This window comes from Myxine glutinosa, chromosome 3, assembly GCF_964187855.1.
Source record: "Myxine glutinosa chromosome 3, kmMyxGlut1.1, whole genome shotgun sequence".
Taxonomy (NCBI): Eukaryota; Metazoa; Chordata; class Myxini; order Myxiniformes; family Myxinidae; genus Myxine; species Myxine glutinosa.
The window spans coordinates 198,860,300-198,872,067 of NC_136263.1; the positions used below are offsets into that span (position 1 = coordinate 198,860,300).

The window sequence follows — 11,768 nt, forward strand, 5'->3', positions numbered from 1 at the left end:
CAATTGCTAACTTTTCCTTCTCCATGGTTAGCTTTTCAATTTCAAGTTTCGCCCTTTGCTTCTCTAAGCACAAGAGTTCTTTTTGCATTTCGATAAGTCTCTATTTTCATCTAACTTTTGGTTCTTAGTTTTCTCAGCAGGGACGACCGCAGGGGGGCATGGATTTGGTAATGTTGAAGTAGAGCGACTTCCGGACGTCTTGGTAAAATTGAACACTGCTACAGATGGGGGTGCGGATGGACCACGGACATCACTATCAATTTCATTCATCGGAATGGGATCGGTGTTCAAGGAAGTTTCATTTGATGTGCAGGATGAAATGTAAGTAAAGACAATTATATGTGACAGAGACGTTCAAAGCATTGCTTACATTTAGATATGATAACAACGCACTGAACATTCATTATGCAATGTGATTCGGTTGTGCCTACCTTGAACTTGATGAAGTAGCTTTCTCCTTCGCCTTTTCTCCCATTAGTTCATTATCGACTCCTCCTTCTATGCCATGTATGGTGGGGTCATCCTCGCCCAAAACGGCGGCAATCTTCTGTGACAATGGGCGAAGGTTCCTTGGGTGCAGGCCCACCACCTATAACAGAAATGTCATTTTTAAAGTTGACATGCATTGTCATCATTTTATTATAATTTTCAATTGTAAATTTAAAACTCTACTGTTTCCATATAGGCATTGAGTTCAAATTTGAATCGGTAAAGGCATACATATGTAAAAATACTGAAATTACCTGTCTTTGATTATAATTCCTTCTTGTTTTGCCGATATTCCTCCTTCATTATACTGCACAGGTTTTGCCACTTTTTTTGCACCTATGTAGTCTAGTAGGAAGACTAGGTCCCCCTGCACCCCCCCGGAGATATACTTCTAATCAGTGTTTCTCGATTGGAAAAAATGTGTAGAAAATGACTAGCTATGGCCCCAAGCTGAAAAAATGTCCCACATACCATTTTTATGCAAATTACTGCTGCCATTATAAAAAAAACGATTTTTGAAATATCTCAGCCAATATTGCAGATAATTGAAAAATGAAGGTGTCTAGACCCATGTTTTGAAGGGCATAGATCATGATAGAACTATTCATAACATGATTACATGTGTCTATGGTATACTAGTATGCTAATTAGTGCTTTATTTACAAAATAATCACAGTTTTACGAAATAATAGACTCATATTAAGGTCCGTCTACACAGACGTTAACACAAAGTTTTATTTTTCTAAATATTACAACTGTCAAAATAGTCCTAGCACTCAATGTGACCACTCTTCTCTTGCTTGTTTTAGATAAACATCATTAGCATTAGTGATTCTACACTGAGTCAGTCATCATCATTTTCATCGAAATCGTCAGAGTCAAACTCTTCTTCTCCTTCCTCTTCCTCCTCCTCTTCGTGCTCTCCTGTGTTCAGAAGATCCACCAGTGAGGTTGGTAGGATGGGACCACTGGACCACATTGGTTTCAACAGTCCTTCATCAGTCCTTATCCATCCTTGCTCCTCATAAGGTTTTGGCTTTTCGATGATAGGTTGATCGGCTCTTTTGTACAATGCTACGCGGTGGTTCACACGCTGGATGTGCGGCTTCAGGGCAGACTGGCATGGAGGAAGGCGAGCCAGATCAACCTTGGACTTGGATGTGAGGGTCTTGTCCTCTCCCACCATTTTTCGTAGCAGCTTGGCACGGACAATGTCCACTGATGACTCGCGACTCTGGCCGTACATCACACAGGTGAATTTTTCTAACTGCCTCTCCACCTCAGGGTTGGCATCCCAGTTGTCACCCAGTTCACCGAATGCCCTGTGAAACCTGGGATTCTTCTCCAGCTTTTTCAAGGGCCCGACTTTTCCCTTCCCTTTGAAGGCACTGGTGCAGTCTTCTCCGCTGAACACATAGTACCCCAGGAGAGTGGCACAGTAGTCCTCTCCCAGGGATTCTGCCAGCTCAGAGACGTTGACAAGTTGGCGATGCTTCCCTGACCCTGTATCCAGGTACACCGTCAGCTTGATGTTGTGGGCATGGTGGAGCAGGATCAGGAGGATGTCTGTGTCCGGTGTTCTGACTACAGCGTTCTTGTATCCGATGGTAGCAGCATGATGGAGGTACAGAACCACCCTGGTATCAGTCTCTTCCTGGTTGCTGTAGATCGTGGGGAGTTCACGTACCTCGACCTGAAACACAAAAAGGCACCGCATTTCAATCACCAGTCACTGCCAGTTTCAGATCTAGACAAACATCACAGGTAATCACCTTTTTTTCAGGAAAAATTACAAATTGAATCGCCATTCACGAAGGGCTTTCAATTTTACCTTGCCTTGATGTTCTCCTCCTCAGTGAATCTCTCCATCAACAGCCTCTCCATTGCCTCACACACTGTTTTGAGGCAAAAGAGGGACTTTGCGTAGGCCTTTCCACTGAGAACACCTTTGAGAGATCCACTTGTTACTAGTTGTGCCTCAAAGAGAATCTCTGCATATCCAGAACCACGCATCTTGTGTCCAGTGAGCATCCCGATGTAGTTCATGGATGTGTGGAAGGGTCCAATCGTTACTACATGACTAGCAAATTCATTTGGCCAGCGCCAGATGATGGGAAGGGCTTTCATGCAGACACCCAGATCAAATGTATTCAGGACCCATCTCTGACCCACCTCAGCAGTTGCTGCCTCGGAACGCTTCAGTAGCTCACGAACAACTGCGTTGTCTGTGATCGGTTGGTGGATAGGCGTGCAGTAGTCGACTGTTGATTTGCTGGGTGGGGGAGAACCAGTTGCAGAGGTGAAACCCCCTAGCCCAGGCACAGGCTGCAGGCCACAGCTTCCGATGTATCTGATGAAGAGCCAGATGTAGTACTCTTGCATCGTAGTGGCATAGACTGTGTCATTCTCTGCTGGCGGTGTGAATGATGAGCCTTCAGGGAACTTCGGGCCAACGCGAGTAAAGTGCAAGGGTGGGAGAGTTTTTGGTGTGTCGACCTTCAGGCTACGCTGTTGTGACCTATTGATGGTAGGTAGCATTCGGTCCTTGCTGCTCTCGAACCCGGGCTTGACCTCCTGCACCATGATTCCTCCAGCACTGTTTACAATGTTGCTGCCGTGCACACTGGTAGTGGTTTTATTCAAGTTGTCCCACTCACAGTGGAATACAAGGTTGCCCTCTCCTGTCACAATTTGTGGTGTACGATAAGTTGAGACTTCATCCAGGACCTTGGCGAGAGCAGTTTCCAACTCCAAGGCGAAATCGTAGCTCTCAGAGTGTCCAAGCCTGTGTAGTATTGTGGTGAGCTGTTTGCTTCGGAACAGGTGCCTTACAGTCACACAGAGGAGAATGTGCTTTGGTAACTTCCATTTTCCATCTGACACTGCACGGCACAGATCTTGTCCAATGGAGAAGACCAGACGCTTCACCTTTTCTGTCTCGATGCCCTCCTTGCCAGTCATTAGCACGCTGAGAAAGCGGACAAGGTCTGGAGGTAGGATGTCTTCAGGATTGAGCTCCATGTCTTCAGCTGTTGGTGGCCATGGTTGGTCTTTACACTCTCTGAAAGCCTGTAGAATACCCTGGCGAAGTTGGAGGGCAACATTTTGGTTCTTGTTTGTGCTTCCGAGTGTGAATGCTCGTGCGAGAGCATTGGAAACTGTTATGTTTGAGCTGTGCACAAGCCAGAAAGAAATGACATCACATTTGTCATGATCAACCTTCGTGAAGTGGATATGCTCCTTGATTGGGTCATTCTGTAGGCGTTTCAGTAGTTTCTCTGACCGATAATTTGAGTTCTCATATCCATTCAGTTTCAGTTCCTCGACATAGAGCAAGCGCAAGGAAGAAAGCTGTAGAACTTTATTCTGCTGGATGACCTGGGTTTGAATGTGTTCCAGTACTGAGTTGAATGCCTTTTCATGGGCGGCTGACATGCAAGCCTGCTCCTTTGGTGCTTCGGCTCTGTGAATCGCACGCTCATAGTTGTAGAATGCTGTGCGGAAAGCTTTAAAACATGACGGATGGTGTTTGGCCTCACATGCAAAGAGGTCTTTGTTTTTCACCTTTCGATGGAGTCGATAGAGACCCATTTTCTCAGCCCGTGTTTCGATTTGCTCCCATGCATTTTCTTTGTTTTTAAAGGATGGGAAGGTTGTAGGCCTCTCAGTATTGCGATGAGCATCTTTGGTCTCAACTTTCTCACAAAATATACACTCTGGCGGGAAGATGGGTTCAGCAGAACCTCCTGGTTTACGAGGAGAGTGATGCCATGATGAGGTTGATGGCCCTGGTTCTGTATCATCTCCCAGACGATGAAAGTGGCGGACAAAGTGCTTATAACACTTGCTGTGATATCCTACTCTTTCTAGGTCATCAGGAAGAGTTGCCGGGATCTGATCACATACTGATTGCATACGACATGGGGAGTCATGCGGTTGGTTGAGACGTCTATCCCGGATCTTTTGAAGCAGTTGCAGTTTTTCTGAAGCAGATCCTTTAATTTTACGGAGGGGCGTGAAATCCCCATGATCAGACATGGATGGTACATGAAGGATGCATGTAGGAGGAGAGCTTTGGGCTGCAGGTTCTACACTCCGTTTTCTTTTGGGCATGCTTGCTGTCGATGTCTACCATCACTGTTAAATGACAAATAAGAAATCACGAATGATGTTAAAAGTGCCTGTGAAAGGAGGCTCTGAGTTTTCAGTGAGGTAACAGAGGTTCTGAGTCATGTTCTACACTAGGGTACTTTTTAGCTGACTAAACCATGTTTAGTGGCATCAAAAGTGCTAATAGCTAAAACATCTAAATTCTTCCACACTAACGTTAGCTATCTAGGCCAATGAAACATTGTGCTAAGTTACTGTAGCTAGCTCAGCTGTCGTGCCTCTTTCTGGTTCAATTCATATACAGAAGTCAACAGATATGTCTCATGTTTGGCATTAACAAAAGTTTAAGTTACACCGACATTAGGAACATACTGTACATAGATGAGGCTAGCTTTAACGTTAGCTAACATGGTGCTAGCTGGCTCAGCTGTTATTCTGCCTGTTTATGATTTCATGCAGAAACTGAAGTCAAGAGTGTGAGTAACATTATAGTTAGCATCTTACCTGGCTAGATTGGAGGATGAATACCAAGAACAACACACAGATGGAATGGAAGACTGAACTTTCAACTGAGGTATTCAATAACATCAACGTTACCAATTGATACGAGCGCGCGACATTACCAATTGATACGAGCGCGCGAGCGCGCATGTTACATGGATGGAAATGTAAAATGGCAGCTATAGCAGCACTAATTTGGATCTCTAGTCTGTCATTTCTGCACTGTGATTGGATAACATAAAAAAATATGTTTGGGAGTTAACAGCAGGAGTTGGTAGATTTTACGTGGGCTGGGTGAGAAACCTTTAAATAAGCAAGTGAAAATCTCTCGCAATACAAAGTCAATGGTGGGAAGAAAAGTTGAGTGGTACCAATGTTACTGCCAATGTCCCGCCCCTATGCAAGACTCAGGAGCATCTTGTTGACATTTAACCTTGAAAATACCTGGGTTTAGACCCCTTATGTACCATGTTAAGTTATCTGCAGTATTAACGTATCCTTATCATTTGTAAAACTGATTATTTTGTAATTACAGCATTAATATGCATACTAGTATACCATAGACACATGTAATCATGTTATGAATAGTTCTATCATGATCTATGCCCTTCAAAACATGGGTCTAGACACCTTCATTTTTCAATTATCTGCAATATTGGCTGAGATATGTCAAAAATCGTTTTTTTGATAATGGCAGCAGTAATTTGCATAAAAATGGTATGTGGGACATTTTTTCAGCTTGGGGCCATAGCTAGTCATTTTCTACACATTTTTTCCAATCTAGAAACACTGATTAGAAGTATATCTCCGGGGGGTGCAGGGGGACCTAGTCTTCCTACTAGACTAATGCCAATGTCCTTGGCACTGCATTACGACTATTTAGGGCTGTCAATATTCTCTCCCAAGCCAAGTGTTTTCTTTGGGATGAAACGGTTGGCCCAAATTTATGGAGAATCACCGACATTTCTCTCTCATATATATCCACTAGTCGGAGTTTCTCAATTTTTTTTTTTTTTTTTTTTTTTTTTTTGTATACTGAATCGAGGCTCGTGAAAGGGCAAACATTTATTTCACAAACAAATCAACCAGACAAACAAAATATACAAAAAGAGGGAGCGGAAGACAAGATGGGGAGAGAAGGGGAAGCACACAACCACATCATTTGAGAGCAGGGAGAAGTGTGGGAGGGAGAGGGCTTGGGGGCAGGAGACGTGGGAAGAGGAGGGGGTGGGGGGGGAGAGGTATAAAACACAAGGGGACCGAAATTAGCGGGGGTAGAAAAGATCAAGGTTTTGGATGGGGGAGGATAAGAGATGGTGGTGAACAGCTGTTTTAAAGACCTGGAGGGTGGAGTGGGATTGAAGAGAGTGAGGGAGTTTGTTCCAGAGGCGGGAGAAAAGAGGATTGAAGGAGTGAAGGTGAGCAGAAAGTCTTGATTTTGGCAGTTTAACCATAAGAGGGTTGCAGGCAGATCTTGTGCGACCTGTAGGAATATTTGGGGGACAGAGCCCAGAGAGGGCTGGGGGGGCAAGGCCAGAGAGGAGTCGGTAGAAGACGGAAAGACCACCAACCTGCCTGAGTGAGTGAAAGGCCCTTGGAGTTAGCTTCATCGCGGGAGATTCCAATGATTCTGAACGCTTTGGTTTCAACAGCGTGAAGACGGGCTAGGTGTGAGGCAGGAGCACCAGACCAGAGGGGAGAGCAGTATTCCATAGAGCTGCAGATGAAAGCCTTGTATGTGGTGAGGAGCTCAGGTGTGCCAAGGAAAGACTTCGCACGACGGAGGATGCCCAGTCGGCGACTGGCTTTGGAGGCCAGATTTGAAATGTGGTTTTCCCAGGAAAGATCATGGCAAATAGTGAGACCCAAAAGCTTGAGTGACAGAACTTCTTGGAGAGGATTATTCAGAAAGTGGATGGGAGGGTTTTCCAGTCGGTCTTTTCGGAGAGACATCGTAAGAGTGTGAGATTTATCAGGATTGAAAGACATGTTCCATTTGTTTGCCCAGTCTGTGATTTTGTCCAGGTCTGCAGAGAGTGAGGAGGCTGCGGACTGCCGATCTGAGGGATGAGGAATGGAGCGACAGAGAGTAGAGTCGTCAGCAAAGGGATAGAGAGGATTTTCAAGAGAGTCAGAGAGATCATTGATGAAGACCAGAAAATCTCGGAGAAATTCGGTTTTCCCTTCCTCTTGTCCATGTTGAGTGTGAGAAGACGGCTCTTCATACACGGCATTTATAGCAATTCAACAATGACTTGGCCTTGGAACTCAGTAATAACTGTCGTTGGTCTGTCGCAAAACCACAGAAAATGAACATAAACTGCAATGAAATGTGACATCGAGCCTTGGAAACCACTTGAGACAATCTACATAACTTTATGCGGGGCACACAGCTAAGCAGGGTACTTAATAGTGTTTATGAATTTCAAGATAACAACCCCACTCAGCAAAGTGGGGTACTTAGCAGTTAAGTAGTCTTAAATTAAGAAGTTTATATGAATACCGGCCCAGAACACTGTACTGAGGAACTCCAGCCTGGACAGGAAAGGGAGATGAGAGAATTCCATTCAGGGCCACACGTTGAGTGTGACCAGAGAGAAAGTCGGCAAGCCATGGGTGAAGGTCTCCATGGATACCATAGGAGGAGAGTTTGGTGAGCAGGGTGGGGTGCCAGACTGTATCGAAGGCACGATATATGTCAAGGGAGACAGCAGTAGTAGGAGAATGGGGGTTCTGAAGCACACTAAAATTTAACATTGAAGTCAATGGAGAAAATTAAGGTTAATTTTATTGACCCACTGGATTTTAAATTAGATTTTATCCTCCAATTCATTCCCATCCTCAAGATTTCAAGATGTTCAATAGACATTCGCTGACACTCATTCTCACTCACTACGTTCGTTAGCTGTTAGTTGGCGCATTAAAGACACCCCATTCTCCTACTACTTGTGGTGGAAGGGAAATTGGGGGAAGGGAAATTAGGGAGGGTAAGGTGAGGGAGAAATGGAGAAAGGGGGAATTGGGGAGGTGACTGCATTTGATTATATTCACTAAGTGGACCAATGAATATTTGTTTATGTTTTATCTTCGGGAATAATTTAATTTTCTTATAACACTCATCACCATCAAGTATATAAACAAACAATATGTTGGAATTTGGTTATTGGTACAAGTATCTTTGTTGAGCAGAGATGAAATGACAGACCACTATTAATGTCCTTGTTTGAGCACCTCCTGAGCCACATATCCTTTTAAGATTGTCGTAAATTATTTTCCCATTGATTTCTTAGCAACCATCAAAACGTTCTTTGCATTCAAGGATGCTGACTCCTCTGGTAGGAGCCTCTAACCTATTTTTAGTCAAATTTATTCGCTTATTTGTTTAATTTACTTTTCTTTTGGTTATCTCTTCAATAAGACTTATTTGATATTTTTCATATTCGTTATGCTTTCCATTTAAATACCAAGGCTGCGTTTTTCCACACTCTTTGGTTTGGTTCTTGCTTGGTTTTATCATTTATATATCAGTAAAAAAGGTGGAGGTAGCCCGTTAATTCCCCTCCTCCCCTCCCTTTTTTAATCTTATCACTTATGTTTATCTTCATATGTTTCAACACTTATACTTATCTTATTGCTCAATACTTCTATCCATAAGGGATGCTATCAATTCCATTATCAAAAATAAACCTCTTATCATGAAAAGCCCCTAATGCCTTTTTATTTATCTCCTCCGTATATAATTGATGTTTATTACTTTTTATTGTATTCATCCTTCTATGTTCTTCCCTTCTCAACATCAAGCAATCATAATAATGCTCAAAATTTATAGTCTCTTGAATTAAATTCTTCTTTATTCTTTTCAACTTTCTATCACTGTTTTTAACATCCCCATCAATATATTTATACGCATAAGCATTCACTCTCAATCCCACAAATTCACTCATAACCCTTCCACCCAATTTATCTTTAAACTTTCCAATAACCTTTTTATTCTTTGTGGAAAACAACTTGTTGTTTTGGTTATAATTGCTTGTATCATAAGTATTAATATCCTGAGACATATCCCTCGAAATATCTTCCGTATTGATTTTTAAAATAAAATTGTCTGTATCCATATAAAGTAAATTAATATCATCCACATATCTAATCTTTAAGTTGTTGGAGTCGTAGTCATACATAAATAATTTTGACAAGACAAGAATTGCTGTTCCTATATAAATAGGCTTCCATTTCAATACTCTCGTTAATCATATGAATAGCACAAAAGTTCTCTGAAAACACCTCCACTCTTTGAAAACTGGGTCTATTAATTATTTTGTTGCTTGTTTCCAAGATGTAGGAAGTCTTATATTTTGTCTGTTCCTAACATTTTCCATTGTCTTTCCAAACCCAGCATCGTTCAACAATTTATAAAAGTCCTTCTCAAAATCTGTCTTTGCCTCTGTTCTTCTCTTTGTATTAATGTCAATATATGTTTTCAACCAATGACTGTTTAAACTTTAAAACTCTATGAATCTTCTTCACTCTCAAACCAGCAGCCAAATATCGTCTCAAATTCCTTTGATGCAGAACATAATTTCTTTATCATATAATGTGGTAAGTAGTTTCTCTGCAGGCTTTCCTTTAGTAGAAAATGATTGTTGACAATCACCAAACCATTCCTTCTTCTGAGACATATCCCATCCATACAAATAGTTAACATCATAATACATCAAGTAAGAACTATCTTTCATTGAAACTTAACCAGGAAGATATTTGTTGTATGCTTTAGCACATCTCTTTGAACATACTTGAGATATTCATACTCTTTTAGCCTTCTCCATGAACAACATATCAACATCACCGATTAAATCCAAAGCCTGTTTTGTCATTTTAACATAGCACTCCAAGCCAACCCTGGGGCTGTATAATAATGAGCAGCGTCTAGTCCATATGAATCATTGTTATGACAAACTTCTCTGAAAGCCTCAAACACATCAGCAAATAAGAGCACATCAGTCTTAAGATATACAATCACGTGAAAAAGTAAGTACACCCCATGTAAAGTTTTGACTTTTTCAACATATTTCAACATACAGCTATTTGATCTTCATTTCAACAATATTGAAAGATAAAGGTGATATAATATAACAAATATCATGAAACATTAACATATTGTAGTCCATTGTATAATTTAAATAAACACAAATGCAAATTTCGAATGTGGAAAAAGTAAGTACACCCCTACATTTATCACTACTTCAAATACCTAAAATTAGAATCAGTTGCACCAGCTCAGGTGCAAATGATTAAAACATCGTTAGAGAGGATCTTGGAGGAATATGTCTTATTTAAACCTCAGACATTTAGTGTGGTTTGCTCTTTGTTGTTGAAGTGTGCGGCATCACCATGCCGAGATCAAAAGAGCTCTCTGAGGCCTTCAGAAAGAAGGTTATAGATGCCTACGAGTCTGGGAAGGGATTTAAAAAGATCTCCAAACAATTTGAAATCAATCATTCGACTGTCAGGAAGATCATGTACAAGTGGAGAATATTCCAAACAACTGCCAACTTGTTCAGGCCAGGCCGCCCCAGCAAGTTCAGCTCGAGAGCAGACCGCAAGATGCTGAAAGAAGTCTCAAGAACCCCTGAATGTCATCAAGGGACCTACAGGTAGCACTTGTCACTGTTGATGTCAAAGTGCATGAGTCTACCATTAGAAAGAGGCTGCACAAATTAGATCTACATGGGAGGTGTGCCAGGAGGAAACCTTTGCTGTCCAGAAAGAACATCAGGGCAAGACTAAAGTTTGCCAATGAACACCTCGGCAAAGACCAGCACTTCTGGAACAATGTGCTCTGGACCGATGAGTCAAAGGAAGAGCTATTGGCCACAGTACCAGAATACATGTTTGGCGAAAACCAAAGACAGAATTTGACCACAAGAACCTGATACCAACTGTAAAGCACGGTGGTGGAAATATTATGGTTTGTTGCAGCTTTGCTGCATCAGGGCCTGGGCAGCTCACCATCATAGAATCCACTATGAATTCTTCATTGTACCAGAGGGTGCTTGAGGAGAATGTGAGGCCATCTGTTGGAAAGTTGAAGCTCAACCGAAGGTGGACCTTGCAACATGACAAGGACCCTAAACATACCAGTAAATCCACCAAGGAATGGCGCAAAAGAAAGAAATGGAGGGTTCTAGAATGGCCAAGTCAAAGCCTGGATCGAAATCCCATCGAGATGTTGTGGGGGGATTTGAAACGGGCTGTGTATGCAAGAAACCCCTCAAACATCACACAGCGGAAACATTTCTGCATGGAGGAGTGGGCAAAAATTTCTCCCAGTCGATGACAGAGACTGGTAGACAGTTATAAGAAACGCCTACTTGAGGTTGTTTCTGCCAAAGGGGGCAATACCACCTATTAGAGCCAAGGGTGTACTTACTTTTTCCACATGCAAAATTTGCATTTATGTTCATTTAAATTATACAATGGACTACAAAATGTAAATGTTTCATGATATTTGTTATGTTAAATCACCTTTATCTGTCAATATTGTTGAAATGAAGATCAAATAGCTGTATGTTGAAATATGTTGAAAAAGTCAAAACTTTACATGGGGTGTACTTACTTTTTCACGTGACTGTACAACACAACAACATGCATTTTAAGGCCATTTTCCCTGC

The 11,768-nt window shown here is 42.0% G+C and overlaps 1 protein-coding gene across 1 annotated transcript; it reads right to left on the reverse strand.

Annotated features, from left to right (window-relative positions):
- Positions 1 to 1,210: 1,210 nt before the first annotated feature.
- Positions 1,211 to 7,439, reverse strand: LOC144891245 (uncharacterized). The gene is made up of 3 exons (XM_078773653.1): positions 7,356 to 7,439; positions 2,321 to 3,867; positions 1,211 to 2,182 (listed from the first exon to the last, which is right to left on the reverse strand). The coding sequence occupies exons 1-3, from the start codon at positions 7,437 to 7,439 to the stop codon at positions 2,074 to 2,076; spliced, it is 1,740 nt and encodes a 579-aa protein (XP_078629779.1). The 3' UTR covers positions 1,211 to 2,073.
- Positions 7,440 to 11,768: the final 4,329 nt, after the last annotated feature.